Genomic DNA, 18,923 nt, shown 5'->3' with positions numbered 1-18,923 from the left:
TGTGAACTTGGACTAGAGTCTGGATTCTGTGCTTTGGGGCCAGTGCTTCTCTACCCCCAGCTGGTCCCTCTGGTCACCCAGAGTATGGATGGAGAGCTGGCTGATGGAGCAGGAAGTCCCCATCCCTGGGAACTAGTGGGAGTTCAGTTCAGTTCAGTCACTCAGTCGAGTCTGACTCTTTGCGACCCCATGGATTGTAGCAGGCCAGGCCTCCCCTGTCCATCACCAACTCCTGGAGCTTGCTCAAACTCATGTCCATCGAGTTGGTGATGCCATCCAACCATCTCATCCTCTGTCATCCCCTTCTCCTCCTGCCTTCAGTCTTGCCCAGCATCAGGGACTTTTCCAATGAGTCACTTCTTCGCATCAGGTAACCAAAGTATTGGAGCTTTGGCTTCAGCATCAGTCCTTGCAATGAATATTCAGGACCGGTTTCCCTTAGGATGGACTGGTTTGATCTCCTTACAGTCTAAGAAACTCTCCAGAGTCTTCTCCAACACCACAGTTCAAAAGCATCAATTCTTTGGCACTCAGCCTTCTTTATGGCCCAACTTTCATATCCATACATGATTACTGGAAAAACCATAGCTTTGACAAGATAGACCTTTGTTGGAAAGTAATGCCTCTGCTTTGTAATATGCTGCCTATGTTGGTCATAGCTTTTCTTCCAAGGAGCAAGCGTCTTTTAATTTCATGGCTGCGGTGATTTTGAAGCCCAAGAAAATAAAGTCTCTCACTGTTTTAATTGTTTCCCTATCTATTTGCCATCAAGTAATGGGGACGGATGCCATGATCTTCAATTTTTGAATGTTGAGTTTTAAGCCAACTTTTTCACTCTTTCACTTTCATCAAGAGGCTCTTCAGTTCCTCTTCACTTTCTGCCATAGGGGTGGTGTCATTTGCATATCTGAGGTTATTGATATTTCTCCTGGCAAACTTGATTCCAGCTTGTGCTTCATCTAGCCTGGCATTTCTCATGATGTGCTCTGCATATAAGTTAAATAAGCAGGGTGACAATATACTGCCTTGACGTACTCCTTTCCCGCTTTGGAACCAGTCTGTTGTTCCATGGCTGGTCCTAGCTGTTGCTTCTTGACCTGCATACAGATTTCTCAGGAGTCAGGTAAGGTGGTCTGGTATTCCCATCTCTTGAAGAATTTTCCACAGTTTATTGTGACCCACACAGTCAAAGGCTTTGGCATAGTCAATAAAGCAGAAATAGATGTTTTTCTGGAACTCTTTTGCTTTTTTGATGATCCAGCAGATACTGGTAGTTTGGTCTCTGATTCCTCTGCCTTTTCTAAATCCAGCTTGTACATCTGGAAGTTCCCAGTTCATGTACTGTTGAAGCCTGACTTGAAAGATTTTGAGCATTACTTTGCTAGCATGTGAGATGAGTGCAATTGTATGGTAGTTTGAACATTCTTTGGCGTTGCCTTTCTTTGGGATTGGGATGAAAACTAACCTTTTTCAGTCCCGTGGCCACTGCTGAGTTTTCCAAATTTGCTGGCATATTGAGTGTAGCACTTTCACAACATCATCTTTTAGGATATGAAATAGTTCAACTGGAATTCCATCATCTTCACTAGCTTTGTTCGTAGTGATGCTTCCTAAGACCCACCTGACTTTGCATTCCAGGATGTCTGGCTAGGTGAGTGATCACACCATCATGGTTATCTGGGTCATGAAGATCTTTTTTGTATAGTTCTTCTGTGTATTCTTGCTACCTCTTCTTGATATCTTCTGCTTCTGTTAGGTCCGTTCCATTTCTGTCCTTTATTGTGCCTATTTTTGCATGAAATGTTCCCTTGGTACCTTTAATTTTCTTGAAGAGAACTCTAGTTTTTCCCATTCTGTTGTTTTCCTCTATTTGTTTGCACTAATCACGGAGGAAGGCTTTCTTATCTCTCCTTGCTATTCTTTGGAACTCTGCATTCAGATGGATGTATCTTTCCTTTTCTCCTTTGCCTTTCTTTTCTTTTCTTTTCTCACTTATTTGGAAGACCTCCTTAGGCAACCATTTTGCCTTTTTGCATGAACAGTATAGTATAAAGCCAAAAAATGGGAGTGGTTTTTTAAAATCCATGGTCGGGGCCTGGCAGGTCAGGGGCTCCTCTGGGGAGTGCGGGGAGTTACAAAAGTGAGGTTTTGTTGAAGGGATTGGGAGCCTCTAGGGTCACTGGTCCTCTAATCCCTATTTTAATCAAAACCAGAGGGTAAGGGCGCTCCACCAGAAGCCATGTCCACCCCCTGGCAAGGTTCTGAAAGCAGGAAGTTGTGCTGAGCTCTACAAGGCACTTCCTGGCTTCAGCAATATGGTCCCGTGTGGTCACACTGAATTTCATTTCTGGTTTCATTGGAACCGGGAAAGTGATTTATTGGGGTGATGCAGTCTGAACACATGAGCTGATCGATCACCCCCATCCTTGTTCATCTCCCATCCTGGCCCCTCCTCGTGGGACCGTGGGCCTCGGGCTGCTCGAGCCTGATCCAGATTGGAACTCCTATCCCTGTGGAGTTGGACCCCAGACACAGGACAAGTGCTCTTTTGGGATGACGGTGTGAGATGTCTGCACCATCTCATGGCACCCAGAACCTGGAAATAGTGCTCGTCTCTACTGAGGGAGGATATGGAGCACTGCAGCAGGAGGTGGAGACACATGAGGACAGGGAGTGGGCGCCCGGCCAGCGGAGTTCAGGCTAGAGGTTACATCCTGTGGTTCTGGGAGTGCCTGGAGGAAGTACCCAGTTCCAGGTTGGGGACTCCCTCTCACCTGCTTGCCTGTGCCTGGTTTAGTGATTGCCCAGGAGTCTGTGTGTCAGCTTGTGGTGTGGCTCATGCCATGTGCACATGTCCCAGGAGCACCCAGGACGGGAGGAAGGCAGTGCAGCTCTCCTGGCTGCTGGGGCCTGGCCTGCCTGCTGTGGCTTCTGTTTGTCGGCTGCACCACTTGCCTTTGGGTCCAGGGTTCCAGTAGAAACCGCAGAGGAGACAGGGCTTGGGGGGCCCCACCAGTGAGAGGAAGCAAGTGCAGAGCAGAGGACTTGGAGTATGAGCCAGGGTGTTCCAGTCTTCACCTACCCTGCTGTCCAGGGACCTCAGGCTGAGGGACAGGACTCCTCAGAGGCCCCAGTTCCTGATCTGAACTCGGGGCTTGTGATACCCCTACCCAGGTGAGCTTGAGGATCTGCCGGGACCATGTGCCGGAGAGCTCAGAGTGGTGCCGGGTGTCGAGGGCGCTTGCTGGAGGGACTGGGGGTGAGCAGGGTCATGGCCCTGGGGCATCCTGAGGGCGTGAGCTTCTGCAACACTGAGGTTTTTCCTAGACGATCACCTAGGGGGATTCATACATTTGTGTCCCAGGACCGAGACCGAATCCCCTCTTTGTGAGAGGCTGGAGAAGGGAAGGATGCTGACCAGGGCAGGATGCACCATTTCCACCCGTGTCAGCGCCCCAGGGTTCACGAGAAGCTGGGTGCTTTCCGGGCTCCCTCGCTGGGCGAAGTGCTCTGCTAGGCATGGAGCCCTGGCTGCTTAGACAGTGTAAACTCTGCCCTTTAACCTCCGACCCTCTCTTTGAACCTTCCAGCAGTGAAAAATGTGGTCCAAGCCCAGAAGCTGGCCGATGTGGATAGCGGACTGGCTGCCCTGCTCTTCACACCCCCGAGACCGGGAGCCCGGGGGCCCCTGGGTGTCGGTCAAGAGGGGGATGCCGTCCGCAGGCGCAAGCTGGAGCGCATGAGGGCCGTGCGACTGCGGGAGTGTGGATCAGAGCCGGGCCGCCGTGGGCTGGGCGCGCTGGTGAGCCTGGGTGCCTGGTCCCCCAGCAGGAGCGGGCGGGTTCACCGGAACATTGCAGGAGCCACCCTGTCCCTTCTGCGTCCTCATTACAGAACATGAGAGATTCGACTTCTAAGCCATCAGGGGAGGTTTTCAAGCCAGAATTATGGCGGTACTTTGAATAAAAACCAATTCCTGGGCTCCATTCTAATCAATTACTGGTGCGGGGTGGGGTCCTTGGAGCCTAAACTTTTAAAACAGCTCCGAGAGGGATTCTGAGGTTTCCCCAGGTTTGGGGAGCAAAGTCATGAGGACTTTTTATCACAGGTGCCAGAGCAACCATGATGGTCAGAATTCCCACTTTGGACTAAAAATCTAAGACCCTGTAGTATTTTGCAGCTAATAAATAGGAGAAGATGGTTGTACCTTACGAGTTTATGGGATGAGGAGCCCACGGGGCCCTAGGGGCCTCTATATTGAGGCAGGCGGGTGTCTGAACAGATGACAGCCTTCTCCAGCCAGGCCTGTGCCTGTGGCCTGGTGGACACAAACAGAGTTGCCATGCCTGGCCCTCACCCGGTGCCCACAGGTGGACAAGGAACCGCCCTGAGTTGATTGGGGGGAGGAAGGGCGTGGAGCACAGCAGGAGGGGATGTGAGAGGGGACATGGCCGGGTGGGGCCCAGACAGCCCAGACAGCCGGTGGACCATGGGAGCCGAGTGTGGCACAGTCTTGCTGCCGCGGAGCAGAGCTATGGCTGTGAGGATGCCTTGAGGGGAGGCTGACCCAGGGCTGGGCTGGGGACAGGCCTCCTTCCGGGCCACAGGGCATCCAGGCCACTGCCTCCTGTGCAGCCTCTGAGGGCTGATCAGCTGCTACCCGGGGACGCCAGGGGTCCCAGCCTCTGGGTGGCTGGCCACACGCACAGCAGGTCCTCCGCCCGACAGCTGCCAGCGCTGTTGTTACCAGCATCATTATTGTGATTAATTTGGCTGGTTTCCTCTTATTTGATATGTTCTGATAGAGAAAATCAACAGCTCAGAACCTTGTTTTGAATACAGCAGTAAATTTGGAAGTAACTGGATTTCCAAATACAAGAAAATTTTCTGCTAAATTGTGATGATTTCCTGGGTTCATAGCCCTGGAGAATTTTGAGGTGAAAGTAACCTGATTTATCAAATATACGGTAGTCTCTCTCTCTTCCAGAGCTTTCTGGAAAGATTCTCATCTTTGACGCAGAGATGGAAGTTCTGTGAAGTCAGTGGGTCCTCGGGAAGAGTCAGCAGGCACGGTGTCCTGGCTGACCCTGCATATGTGTAGCGCATGGAATCATGTGGTTCCATGGACCCCAGGAGCTGGGGGTCATGTGAAGACAGTCAGGAGACAGCTAGGGGTGCAGCTTTCTTTCTCTGATGGTCAGACTCAAGGCTGTGGGTCTCCGGCTTATAGGGGGAGGTGGTTGGCCTGGGGCCAGGAGTGCAGAGTCAGAACCTCTGGCAGGCCCTGGGGCAGCCATAGCTTCCATGTGAGGGGCACTCAGCTTACCCTGTGTCCAATGCCCAGGTCAGTGGCTGCCCTAGTGACTGCTATTGGTCACCGCCCCGTCTCCCTGGCATCTCAGGATTGCCCCTCACACTAGCAAATTGGTGACACTAGTCCCATGTTCCATGTTGTCAGACCACGCCAAGTGCCACGGAAGAGAGGGCTTTACTTTCCAGAAATGCCAGCGTGTGGTTCACAAGTGTCCCTGCGCTGGTGGGTGGCATGCCCACCTCTGGACCAGTCTGGGGCTGCAGTACCAACTGCTGCCTCTGGGAGTCAGAGGGGTCCAATACGTGTCATCACCTTTGCCTGCGTGGGTTCTGAATTAAGAAATGACAGAACTATGGCAGAAAAAGACCAAGACATCACCTCTGTTTTTTTTTTTTTTCCCATTTATTTTTATTAGTTGGAGGCTAATTACTTTACATCATTGCAGTGGTTTTTGTCATACATTGAAATGAATTAGCCATGGATTTACATGTATTCCCCATCCCGGTCCCCCCTCCCACCTCCCTCTCCACCCGATCCCTCTGGGTCTTCCCAGTGCACCAGGCCCGAGCACTTGTCTCATGCACCCAACCTGGGCTGCTTGCAGTGTAGGAGACCCAGGTTCAATCCCTGGGTCAGGAAGATCCCCTGGAGAAGGAAATGGCAACTCACTCCAGTATTCTTGCCTGGAGAATTCCATGGACAGAGGAGCCTGGTGAGCTACAGTCCGTGGGGTTGCAAAAATTTGGACACGACTGAGCGACTAACACTTTCACTTTTCACTTCACCAGTTATAAAGTGGATACTGGAGGATTGGCTTGAGTGTGTACAAGACTGAGCTGGGTGCCAGGCAGCTGCAGGTGGTGCCAGACCCCACAGGCAGGTCCATCCTTCTTGCCAGCCCTTCCCCCTGGCCTGGAACAGTGTGGGCACCTTATGCTCTGGGCCACACTGTCTCTGTCTGTGGCTTTACCCACCCGGCCTACAGTGAACCGGGGAGTGGCCGTCGCTGTGATCACCTGGGCGGTCAGTCTGAAGATGGGCCAGCCCTGCGCCCATCTTCACGGGGCCTGTCCCCCAGAGCCCTCGTCCTGGGGCCTCTAACTGGTGGGCAGTGCAGGCTGTGTCCCCTCCACTTGGAGACAGGCCGGAATAGCCCTCTGTCTCAAGTCCAGGTTGAAAAGCCCAGCTCTGTTTGTTTCTCACCCTGAATTAGGTCTGGCTGTGGTGTCCAGCCCAGCCTGGCAGAGGTTCCATTCCATAAAGAAGCTCTGGTCAGAAAATGCCCACATAGGGAGGTCTCAAGTGTCAGCACTACTGCTCTCCTCTTTTCAAAGCCCCCGGGAGACACACAGCTCAGCGTCAATCTCCTCCCGGGGAAAGGCCAGAGTGTTGGACACGGGAAAGTCAATATCCAAACTAATTTAAGTCAGAAGTCAAATTTGGTCCTTACCTTCTGTGTCAAAGTCTGAAGGCATTCAGCTCTCCAGGCCTCCTCTGTGTTTGGAGCCCCTCGCGGCCTCCTGGGCACATGGTGCCTCCCCAGGTCCTGGGCTTGAGGTGGCCAGTCCCACCCGACCCCGAGTCCAAGAAGGGGGTGGTATTGATGCCAAAGGAGTCTGGCATTTGGGGTGGAGAAGGGGAGGTGGCCAGAAAACAGCCCCTGAACCATGTCGAGCCTCGGGACTATGGCCCCCTCGGTCCCTGTATCTGCAGACCCAGCAGAGCCTCCATGCCCAGCACACCCGAGACCTGCAGGTCATTGCCGCCTACCGTGAGCGCACGAAGGCGGAGAGCATCGCCAGCGCGCTGAGCATGGCCATCACCACTCAGCACACCATCCACGCCGCGCTGGGTGCTGCCGAGTTCTTCGAGTTCGCCCTGAGGAACCCCCACAACGCGCAGCACACAGTGACCATCGAGATAGACAACCCCGAGCTCAGGTGGGATTGTGGGCACCCCGTGAGGCCCCTAGCCTTTACTCTCAGCTCCAACCGAGAGCTGAGCTGGTTTTGCCCTCGAGGGTCCCGGCCGCTGGGTCTGAGTGGGTGGGGGCATCTACCCCTACCAACGCATCCGCCTGCTGCTGGGACTGACCGGAAGGACATTGGGCCCAGCGCTGTCTCCCCTCCCTTTAGCCTCATCCTGGACAGTCAGGAGTGGCGGTACTTCAAGGACATAGCTGACTTGCACACGCCGCTGGAGGAGGACATGTTCCACCTGCGGGGCAACCTGGCCCCCCAACTCTTCCTGCGACCCCGGGAGACTGCCCATATCCCCTTCAAGTTCCAGACTTTCTCTGTGGGCCCACAGGCCACGGCACAGGTGAGGAAGGCCAGTCTTCTCATGCCAAGGGGCTGGCCGGACACCTGGGAAAGCCCACTTGCCAAGTAATGTGGGAGGTGGGGACCTCGTCCCTTGTGGTGGGAGATGGTGAGCCCTTGACTGTCACTGTCTCAGCTGTGCCCCCACCACCCACCTCATGCCCAGCATCTGTGCTGTGGTCCAGCAGCCCAGATGGGTCACTCAGCGCTCAGGAAAGCTGGACCGCCTCCTCTTCATCCTCCTTCCTAATTTCGTAGAAGAGCCTTTTATGAATCTCAGAGGAGCTGGCGGGTTGAAACTTTCTAGGGTTTTCTACTCTCTCGTCACTGCTGCTTGCTCCTCAACATGAACTGCACACCCCGGTTTCTTGTCGGGGTGTGAGTAGAGCACATGCTGTGATGGGACAGATACGGTGGGTGTGTTCCATCCTGACCCCGTGAGGTCGGCTCTGCAAGGCAGTGCTCATCACTGAGATGAACGTGAGGGGCTCACAGTTTTCAGTACAGGCTTTTTGGATGCACTTTTGGGGCAAGAGGTTGTCTGGACTATAGTGAAGGTGTCAGGGCTCTGGCTTTGAGCAGAGCTGGGTTATGGGCTCTGATCCCCCTTTCAGCTCTCAGCATGCCCCCCTTCTTCTTTGGGGTGTGGGGTTGGTTAATAACAGCAGCTGCCAGGGGTTGGGTCACTGTGAGAGTAAAGGGGCCTCTGAGGCCATGGACTCAGGGTGGCAGCTGTTCCTACAGGTAGAAGGTCCTACAGGTGGGAAGAAGCACCTGTCACCCTGGGCCTCCATCTCATGACCCCGGGGGCTCATGGTTTCTCACAGGCCTCTGCTGAGCTGAGATCAGAGAAGGACACGGATGCCAGGTCACCTCGTAAGTCCAGCACGATGCCCACCAAACATGCCAAGGTAAGGGGCAGAGGACAGTAGGCTTCCCATCTGGATGGTCTGAGATCTGGCAGTGCCGGCCAGGGGTCCTCTGAGTGGAGGGTGAAGGATGTCATGGGTTCTGTGGTTTGTTTCTCAGGGCCCCGTACCCTTCTCTGCACCTCCTAGAGGGGAGAGGTCTAGGGTGTGGGTGAGGCAGGGCCCATGGAGGTAGACATTACGTGTCCTAACAGGGCAGTGGCAGCTTCAGCCAGATTCTGGTATGGCCTCCAGGCAGAGGTGTAGCATGGAAACACCTCCCTGGAGACTTGCTCAGGGGGAAGCCAGCATCCCACCCCCACAGTGTCCGCTGTAGCCAGCACTGCATAGCCCCCACACTCAGGGTCAGACGGGCCTTCTGACCCTGACAGAGTATCCGTGTTGTGTAGAATCCAGGTGGTGCGTATGTGTCTGTGTGTTACTCCTGGGAAGTAGGACTCACCCGTTGCCATCTCTGGGGGTGGCTTTGCAGGGTGCACTTCTCAGTCACACGCCTGCTGATATAGGATGTCCTTAGGGGAGCCTGGGACAGCATCATGTTCTTTTTAATTTTATTGGAGTACAGTTGATTTACAGTGTTGTGTTAGTTTCAGATGGACAGCAAAGTGATCAGTTAGACATCTACATATATCCGCTCTTTTCAGATTCTTTTCCCATATAGGTCATTATAGAGTATTGAGTTCCCTGTGCGATACAATAGGTCCTTATTAGTTATCTGGGAAACTTGTTTTATAGAAATTTGTTTTTGTTTTCTTTTTTTGGTAGACTAATGCCTTTTGAAAGTCACTCAGTTGTGTATGACTCTCTGCAACCTCGTGGACTGTAGAGTCCATGGATTTCTCCAGGCCCTTTTGAAGGGCTTCCCTGATAGCTCAGTTGGTAAAGAATCCACCTGCAATGCAGGAGACCCCAGTTTGATTCCTGGCTTGGGAAGATCCCCTGGAGAAGGGATAGGCTACCCACTCCAGTATTCTGGCCTGGAGAATTCCATGGACTGTACAGTCCATGGGGTTGCAAAGAGTTGGACATGACTGAGTGACTTTCCAAAAAAAATTGCCTTTTGAAAGTAAATGAAAGTAAAAACAAGAACACTTTTGCCCCACTGCTTGCCCCGAGAACAGATTTCCAAGACTGAGAACCTGGCAGCCTTGCATCCCTGATTCTCCATGTTAGGGGGCAGTCCTGTGCCGATGACCCATGACCAGGGAAAATTTGCTGTATTTTATTTAAACATGGAGCCAACACCTTTGCCTTTGTCTAAGAAATGTATCAACTTCTTAGTTAGGGCTATAAATGAAATCTGAGAGGCTAATTTTTCCTTACATGAATTTGGAGTTTCAAAACAAATCCCAGACACCTTACGAGTTTACTCATAATTACTTCCGTATGTATCTCTAAACTGATAAGAACTAATTTTTTAACCTGGCTTTGTGCCATCATCACTGCCCCCAAGTTAGCAGCAGATCCTCAGGATGGCCTGATGTCCATTCTGTACTCACTCATCCTTTTGTGGTTGGTCTGTGGAAGCCGGGACCCGCTGTCCTCGGCGCTCTGTCCCTGGAGTCACTGGGTGAGGGCCGGCCACCATGGGCCAGCCTCACTGGGCTGACTGTGGCCTCACATGCAGAGGCCGAGGCGACTGGCTATTCCTGGTGGCTAATGTGTCCACTAAAGGCCCACTGTCCACACCCATTATTCCATAAGGGTGGAAAGGTAAAACTCCACCTTGCTCATTGTTCCTGTACTTACTGCTTGTGATTCTTCTATAAATAAGAGCTTCCCCCGTCAGCAGTTTGGTTACCCTGAAATATATCTTACACCAGAAGGTCGGGGTAAATGTTGGATTCTTTCCCTTTACTTATCAATTTTTAAAATAATGAGTTGTGCCCTAGGAACCTTCAAAGCTGGTCAGTTTTGGGGGGAGTCTCATTATGAACTCGTGGTTTTATATTTGCTGTGTAGCAGGCAGTGGCCATTAAACTGTCCTCTCTCTGGCCATGGCCATCCTTTTCAAGTTAGCTCCTGTGCCTTTAAAAAAAAATTATTTATTTCTGTGCCTTTTTTTTAGTTTGAAATAATCTCAAACTTAGAGAACAGTTATAGGAATAGTGCGAAGAATCGCCATGTACTATTTACTCACATTCCTAGTTGTTGACATTTTACCTTCACCTTATCATTTTGTGTCTATATTTATCCACATATATATATATTTTCTGAGCACTTTGAGAATAAGTTATGGGCAAAATGCCTGATTGCTCCTTGAAACTTAGAACTCGTATGTCCTAAAAATAAGGACTCTCTACTCCACAACCACAGTTGTTCAGTCGCTCAGTCATGTCCAACTCTTTGCAACCCTATGGACTGTAGCATGCCAGGCTCCCTTGTCCTTCACTGTCTCCTGGAGTTTGCTCAAACTCATGGCCATTGAGTGGGTGATGCTGTCTAATCATCTTGTCCTCCGCTGCCCCCTTCTTCTTTTGCCTTCAGTCTTGCCCAGTGTCACTGTCTTTTCCAGTGAGTTGGCTTTTTGCATCAGGTGAGCAAAATATTGGAGCTTTAGCTTCAGCATCAGTCTTTCCAGTGAATATTCGGGGTTGATTTCCTTTGGATTGACTGGTTTGATCTCCTTGTTGTCCAAGGAACTCTCAAGAGTCTTCTCCACACCACAATTCAAAAGCATCAGTTCTTTGGTGCTCAGCCTTGGAAAATCAGAAAATTGACACTGATACAATTTCATCACAGACCTGGATTGCATTTTACCAAATATCCCAACCCTGGACCCCTCACCCACCCGGGGTCCCATGGTGCATCGGGTGGTCCCACCCAGGTTTCCTGGTCTTCCACAACCTCAGTACTTTGGATGCACAAAGGCCAGTTCTTCCACCTGCCCCTCAGTCTGGTTTGTCTGGTGTTCGCGAGTCAGTGGGTTCAGGCTGTGCATCCAGGGCTGGACGAGCACAGATGGTATGCTGTGTTCTCAGAGCCTCTGATCGGGAGGGACGCGATGTTGATTTGTTCTCTTTCCAGTGATGTTAATTTAACTCTCTAACTTGGTTAAGATGGTGTCTGCCAGGCTCCTTCAATGTAAAATTAATTCACAAGTATTTTATAGATGATAATTAGAACTATAGTGTTTTGTCAGGAGCTCCTCAGACTACGTTAATATCTGAGTTTTGTCAGGAGATACTCAGACTATGTCAATATCTTGCTCCTCATCAACTTCCGCTGCTAGTTTTCATATCCACTGATGATTCTTTTTTTAATTGAAGTATAGTCGACTTACAGCGTCATGCCAATCTCTGCTGTGCAGCAAAGTGACTCAGTTTTACACATACAGACATTCTTTTAAAAATAATTTTTCACTGATGATTCCTGCGTGATGGTTGGCTGTCAGTGACTTTCGGATTTGATCGTCCCGTCTACATTCTAAGTGAGGCAGAGCTTTGCGTCCCTCCATTCATTCCTGTAGTTTATTTGTCACCATTTTGGAGCATGAATTCTTCTTTCGTTCAGCAGGTTGTCATTTGTCACTGTCTTTCTCTGTTTTACTGCTCATCCACCAGGGGCTTCTGCTTTGAGTTGGCCCCTGGGTCCTTTTGACAGGTCCCTGCTATTGTTGGATCTCTTCCTCAGTGCCTGGCACATGAGATGTTCCATCTTGAGTCATCTTAGACTTTCTGTTCCGTGTCTGGATCAGCCAGTTATCTAAGGTTCCTGTTAGTGGAGAATGGTGTTTAGAAACTAAGGTCTGGTACTGGGTGTGCTCATTATGACTGGGGTGCCCTTGCTCCTGATCCCTCTGAACAGATCCTTGCTCTAAATAAACAGTCGGTCATTGTAGAGCTAAAGGTCCCAGCGTAGCAGTGAAGTTGCAGCAGGAGTGTCAGGGCGCAGCTGCCAGGAATGTGGGTGCAGTGGTGGGCCTCCCCTCCCAGTGGATCATGAAGCCGGGTGGGCACACACAAGGCATGGCAACAGACTTGGGGACAGATGCATGGGGCAGTGGCTTTCAGGTGACCCTCCAAAAAGGTGGTGCCAACACGGAGTCACTTAAAGACCCGGAGGGAATGGTGAAGACAGACAAGGGATAGTGACCGTGAGTTCAGGAAGGGCTCCCTGGAGAGGGCGGCTGAGTGCTGGGGGCTCAGAGGGTGGGCAGTTTCACGCCCACGTGGCCTCATGGGTAGCTGTCCAGTTATAATGTGTCCAGTTACACATCTAAAAGGTTTCAGAATAAAACCCACAAACTGGGAGAGCCACCTTTCCATGTGGAAGGTCTGTCTGGAGGCCTGAGCTTTGTGCTGATGTGGGAAGGTTGTCCAACTTTGGGGTTGATGATGTGCCACTCTCCATCCTGGCTCCTGAGAGCTCTCTGGGCCGGCCGAGTCCTGGAATAAAGATACCGGCTCCATCATCTCCCCAGTTAGAACCTCTCTTGGACATACACATTTTTTTTTAGTGAATAACATTTTTTTAAAAAAAGAAAGTTTGTATTTGTAGCCATTTGGGTTTAAGCACAGCCTCCTTTTACCATCTGGGGGAACGTGCTCTGCTCCCACCCATGAGGACCTGGTGGGGTTAGTGTCTAGATCTTCTAGAATGACTTCCCAGCACATGCAGGCAGTGTGAGTATCAGAGGGGTATTCAGGGCTGCAGACCTTTCTCACTGGCCTTCTGAGCACCTCCCTTCCCTCCAGGAAGTGGCAGGAGTGGCAGCCGTGTGTGGTCCATGTGTGTAAGAACCTGTGCTAGGCCGGTCACCTCGGGTGGGCACCCACGACTGCAGACCCTGTGTGTCTGACTCTGCCTGCCCTTCCCACCTCCTGGGGGTGAGCAGACCCTACAGGGACCCCCACCCTCTCTGTCCAGAGAGGTGCCATGCATGCAGCTGCCTGGGACCCCGTGTGTGGGTCCTGACCCTGTGCCGCCCGCTCTCCGGCAGGTCCTGTTTCGCGCGGGCAGCGGCAAGCCCCTGGCCGTGCTCTGCCTGACGGTGGAGCTGCAGCCCCACGTGGTGGACCAGGTCTTCCGCTTCTACCACCCGGAGCTCACCTTCCTGAAGAAGGCCATCCGCCTGCCGCCGTGGCACACGCTTCCAGGCACGTCCCACTCTCCCCACGGCCGGCCTGTGGCAGGTTCAGCAGGTGGAAAAGGCTTCTCCCTGAGCGTGACAAGTATTCTTCTTCCATCAACCCGGGATGCTCTTAAACGACCCAGCGTAGCCTCCTGCCTGACCATTTGACACGGTGACCTTCTCACATCCTCTTCAGTGGCAGGGCGCCCGTGGCCCTCGGATTCCATCTTGGAATCCACAGCCCTGGAAAGGTCCCCAGCCTCGGGTGGCAGGCTCTGTGCTGCCCTCCGTGTTGGGCCTGGGGATTCACCTGCTGATTCACTTCTCCCTGGTGCCTGCAGAGTAGAACTGAGCCTTTGTATTTGGCTCCTGGCCCCATGGTACCCCCCGCTTCCTTTGGTTACTCCTTCGGGTGGGAAAGAAGTGCTGGTGCTCACGCAGACAGCTGTGTCCCCTCGTGGGTTTCATTAAGCACCTATGGGGCCTTGGCTTTTGGGAAAAGACATTTGCTTTCGTATTCCCCCCTCCAGGTGCCCCTGTAGGGACGTCCAGTGAGGACCCCCCACTCCACGTTCGATGTAGTGACCCGAACATCATTTGTGAGACACAGAATATGGTAAGTTCTGTAGCCCTGCCCTCTCCAGGCCCTGCCTACCGTTTGTATCCTGGGTGTCCTGCAGCCTCTTCATTTTAGGTTTTCACCAAAGTGGCTTGTTTCTAAGCTGCTAAAGGGCTATTTTGACATCCTCATGAGAGTTTTATGAATGAGTTTTCATTTTTCCTGCTAGCAGATCAGTTCCTTGATTATCTGAATTTAAATTAAAAAAAAATGTGTGAGGCAAACAGAATAAAGTGAGTGGTAATTAAGGCACTTATTAATTGCCATTGTGCAAGGATAACAGCCATAATTATGTTATGACTGGTTAGGAAATGGGATAAAATCTCCTGCAGAATATAATTATTAAACTCAATATGAAATCAAGAAGTTAAGGATTTTTCTCTTTTGCAGTGACAAAAATAATGAATTCTGACGAATACAGAGAATTAAAAATGTGTTGGGGGAGGGGGCCTGGTTCACACCTGCATTCGCTTCCTGGGGTCTTGGGGGGCTGAGGTTGGAGCCCAGTGTTGCTGTGATGCACCCCCCTGTCAACAGGGCCCCGGGGAGCCCCGTGACGTGTTCCTGAAGGTGGCCAGTGGCCCTAGCCCAGAGGTCAAGGACTTCTTTGTCATCATCTACGTGTGAGCGTGTGGGCCCTGGTAGTGTGGAGGGTGGGGTGGGGGGTTGGTGAGGGGGCAGGCTGGGGACCGCTGGTGGCCTTGGAAGTAGCCAGCCCTGCAGCTTCTACACTTGTGATGAGGAGGCCGTCAGGCGTTTGGCCACGTGAGCTGAGACTGGCTGAGGTCTTGCAAGGAGCTTCTGCTCAGCTGGCATTACCAGCTGGTGGGACGCTTCAGACCCAGGCAGGAGGCCACTTCTGCTGCAGCACGTACCAGTATGGCCAGACAGCCTTGTCCCCGTGGCCCCTCCCATGTCTGAGGGATGCAGGCTGTGGTTGTGCCTACCACGCTCCCCAGGGAGGTGGAAGGTGGTGTTGTTTCCTGTGATGCCCGAGGACCCAGGGAAATGACCTCAGTCCCTTTCCCTCTTCCTGCGGGTCATATCTCCCAGGCCTTGAGAGCCTCTGAAACCAATACAGGCAAGCTGGAGAGTTTGCTGCAGCCCGTCTGGGAATGGGGAAGGTTGGGGGGTGTCCCTTGCACTGAGTGCCCACCCCACCGAGGGTCACTGCCTGGCTTGGAGCTGCCATGTGGTGGTTAAAGAGTGCTGTCCTCATGATGGCTTGTGGGCAGGTGTCCCTGAGGCCCATTTACCACCAAGGGTCAGTGTCCTTGGCACCAGATGGCTGGTGCAGAGCCTGGGCTCAGGCCCATGTGACCTCTGAGCCCACATCCTTGTCCATGCCATGCTGTCCAGGGGGTTTGCTCTAGGTCTGGTTTGGGATTCTGCTGACCCAGGTGCAAGTGTGCAGAAGCCCACATTGCCACACATTTGGGGTTTCTGTTCAGGATCAAGGCCACACAGAGGCCACAGCCCTGCCTGAGAGCCTCAGCCTCCGAGGGAAGGGGGCTGTGGGGGTGACAGCATCTGGGCCCCGCCTGCCCTCTTGGCTGCCTTCTCAGCCTCCTGGGGCTCCCCTCCAACAGTCAGTGTACTGTCCTCGCTGACCGTGAATAGTTCTGCCCACAGAGACCGCTGGTTGGCAACACCTGTCCAGACCTGGCAGGTCCACCTGCACTCGCTGCAGCGAGTGGACGTCTCCTGTATCACTGGCCAGAGGACCCGCCTGGCTCTTGTCCTCCGGGGGACGCAGACAGTTAGGAGAGTGCAGGCTTTCAGCTCACACCCCCAGGAGCTGACGGTATGGCCTTTGGGTGGGGGCTGTTGGGTCTCGAGTAGGTCCCCTGGGCCCTCCTATCCTTGCCCACCTGGGGAGGGGATGGGAATGGTGCTGCGACTCAGGGGGTTCCTGAAAATCAATGGAGCCTTGGTTCACATCGCCTTTGCCAGATGTGCCTTCATGGGGTGACTGACTTATTTACAGACCCCCAGGGCCAACTTGTAGAATTGCTGGGAGTATATATTACCGTATTTATGGGAGTATATATTGTATATCATGGGAAGAATTAACTGTGACTCTGGAGTCAGCATGGCCACAGTTGTACATCTCGATGATGGGATGATGCGAATGCCTCACCCGAGGCTGGGCTGGTTCAGCTCTTCTCTGCCAAGGCCGCTCCAGCACTTAGGGGTTCCTGCTGTGGGGGAGGGGACTCAATCCCAAAGATGGGGACATGGACTGTGCCCCGCTGGTACTGGTGCCAGTGGCAAGGTTGACTTCATGCAGACTGGCGGGCTTCCCACCCAGCACAGGTGGTCACCCCTGAACCGTTGGGCTCCCTGGGATGAAGCCCTTACCTCCCGTCCCCCTTCTCCCCTGTCCCCTGGAAGACGGACCCCAGAGGTGTGTTCGTGCTGCCCCCTCATGGGGTGCAGGACTTGCATGTGAGCGTCAGGCCCCGCAGGCCGGGCAGCCGCTTCGTGAACCTCCACCTGGTCGACGCGGATGCCCACCAGCTGGTGGCCTCGTGGCTCCTGTGTCTCTCCTGCCGACCACCTCTCATCTCCAAGGTCTGATGTGGGGTGCGGGGCCATGCAGCTGGGGTGGGGTGTCCCCTGATTGTCACCTGGTCCCCTAACCTGGCCTGCCCAGCGGCTGGGGGTCTGGGGGGTGTTGGCTTCTGAACTGTGAGCCTCCTCGGCCAGGACCTCGGGGGGCTTGTCTGCTGTATTTATGGAGCCATCCAGCGTCTAAGGGCCCCGAACGCAGGGCAGGCTTGGGAAGCCGCCGGAGAAGCAGCCAGGGGCCAACTCCTGCACTCCCCGTAGGCCTTCGAGATCAAGCTGCCTGCGGGGGGCGGGAGGGGCGCCAACAAACGCATCACCTACACCAACCCCTACCCCTCGTGGAGGGCCTACCGCCTGCTCAGTGATCACCCCCACCTGCTGCAGTTCAAGGAGGACGCCTTCCAGGTGCGGGCTGCTCGGGGGCGGGACCCTGCAGGGGCGGGGGCAGGGGGGCGCTCCAGGAAGTCCTGGAGGAAACAGGGAGATGCCTGCAGTCCCCAGGGGCGCCCCCGCTGAGCTCTGCCTGGGCCTCTGACCCCATACCTAGGCCCCTACCTCCCCGGCAGTTTCACAGCAGTTTCATCCAGATTGTCTGGCAAGTGAGGCCTTGATCTACCATGGCTATTTTAGGGAAAGTGAGCAGCAGCTCAGAGGGGATCAGAGGCTGTCAACCAGGGAAGGGGGCTTAGTGACGTGTCTCCCGGGGACTTGGGAAGAGCGGCTATGGGGGAGAGGGCTTGACAGTAACATGGGAGGTTGGTTCCGAATGTACATGTGTTTTCTGAAGTGTGCCAGCCTGGGGGTGGGGTGTGTGTGTGTGTGTGTGTGTGTGTGTGCGCGTGCGTGTATGTGTATTTGCCTATGTGGAAGCTGCTGGAAGAGAGAGGAGCTGGTGGGTGAGGGCGGGGACACGAGTATGGCAGGTGTGTGTGTGTGTGTTTGCTTGTGGAGCCGGCTGGGTGGGCACGAGTATGGCGACATTTCTTTCCAGGTCGGGGGAGGTGAGACCTACACCATCGGCCTGCAGTTTGCGTCCCGTCAGAGAGCCGGGGAGGAGGAGATCCTGATTTACATCAACGACCACGAAGACAAAAACGAGGAGACCTTTTGCGTGAAGGTCATCTACCAGTAGAGGTGGGGGCTGTCCTGCCATTCTCATGAGCTGCTCCTGTCCCAGGACTCTGCTCCGTGAACTCGGCCAAGGATCGGGGGGTCCCCACGCCCTGACTGTGTATGATGGTCCTGTCCAGTTCCGTCAGGCTGCTGCCAGTACTGACTGCATAGCAGTCCCGTGGGAGATGTGAGTGCCCAGGTGAACCCAGGCCGGTTTCTCTCTGTGGCACACGGGAGTCGTCACTGTCTATGATGTTAGGATTTGCTCTCAGCAAAATGTATTTTATGAATTATTTTTAAATGATAAAATTGTGCTTTTTTACAGAGTTTTATACAAACACTATATTGTTTGGTATGTACTATTTTTTTATACTGGTATTATTTCACATCTTTTAAAAAAACTACAAAAATACTCAACTTTTACACATTTTTTCTTTTGGCAGTTTTTGTGTTTTCTGCTGTTTTCACCTTCGTCAGAGGTTTTCTGTCCACAGCATAAGCTTGGTTTTCCCTGGAGGCTGACGTGGCGGAGGGCAGTCAGGTGGCCTGTGGCCTGTGGCTCCTGGGAGAGTCTGCTTGGCCCTGACCTGAGGGGAGGGCAGCGCTGATCTCTGCCTCTGCTCTGCTTCTGGTCCCCCTGCCTCCCCGTGAGGCCCTGTGATGACCCTGGACTTAACCTGGAGAGTCCAGGACAACCATCCTATCTCAAGATCTTTTAACTCCATCCTTTTGACCACATGACCGAGTCATGTCTTCCAGGATCAGGTCAGCCGGAGTCAGTGGAATTATTCTGCCCACCCCCATCCCAGTGCTTGTGTGGACAAAAGAACTGAGTTTACAGTGTGAGAACCCACCAAAGGGTGTCCCTGGCTGTTGTTTACATTCTCCAAGCTGTCTTTTCAAGGGCAGCCCCTGTGTTTTGCATGCCTGCTGCACGCACGGCAGGATCTCGGCTCGTCCACACAGGCCAGTCCAGGCCCAG

At 53.1% G+C, this 18,923-nt stretch overlaps 1 protein-coding gene across 4 annotated transcripts in view; it reads left to right on the top strand.

Moving 5' to 3' along the window:
• The window catches only part of NPHP4 (nephrocystin 4), a 133,057-nt gene extending 114,693 nt beyond the window's left edge, over window positions 1-18,364 (top strand). For 2 of the 4 annotated variants that reach the window (XM_070474192.1, XM_070474193.1), the window contains 11 exons: window positions 3,594-3,802; window positions 7,028-7,254; window positions 7,450-7,636; window positions 8,463-8,546; window positions 13,507-13,663; window positions 14,169-14,254; window positions 14,795-14,880; window positions 15,890-16,061; window positions 16,652-16,831; window positions 17,090-17,233; window positions 17,820-18,364. In XM_070474192.1, the coding sequence (XP_070330293.1) occupies window positions 3,594-3,802; window positions 7,028-7,254; window positions 7,450-7,636; window positions 8,463-8,546; window positions 13,507-13,663; window positions 14,169-14,254; window positions 14,795-14,880; window positions 15,890-16,061; window positions 16,652-16,831; window positions 17,090-17,233; window positions 17,820-17,960 (1,673 nt within the window). In that variant the 3' untranslated portion in view covers window positions 17,961-18,364. Of the gene's footprint in view, window positions 1-3,590; window positions 3,803-7,027; window positions 7,255-7,449; window positions 7,637-8,462; window positions 8,547-13,506; window positions 13,664-14,168; window positions 14,255-14,794; window positions 14,881-15,889; window positions 16,062-16,651; window positions 16,832-17,089; window positions 17,234-17,819 lie in introns of all 4 variants that reach the window. The other 2 variants (XM_070474191.1, XM_020904462.2) reach the window with 1 other exon arrangement.
• Window positions 18,365-18,923: the final 559 nt, after the last annotated feature.

This window comes from Odocoileus virginianus, chromosome 11, assembly GCF_023699985.2.
Source record: "Odocoileus virginianus isolate 20LAN1187 ecotype Illinois chromosome 11, Ovbor_1.2, whole genome shotgun sequence".
NCBI lineage: Eukaryota > Metazoa > Chordata > Mammalia > Artiodactyla > Cervidae > Odocoileus > Odocoileus virginianus.
Note: the sequence above shows the minus strand (reverse complement) of the source record. Positions and strands in the feature narration are given on the sequence as shown.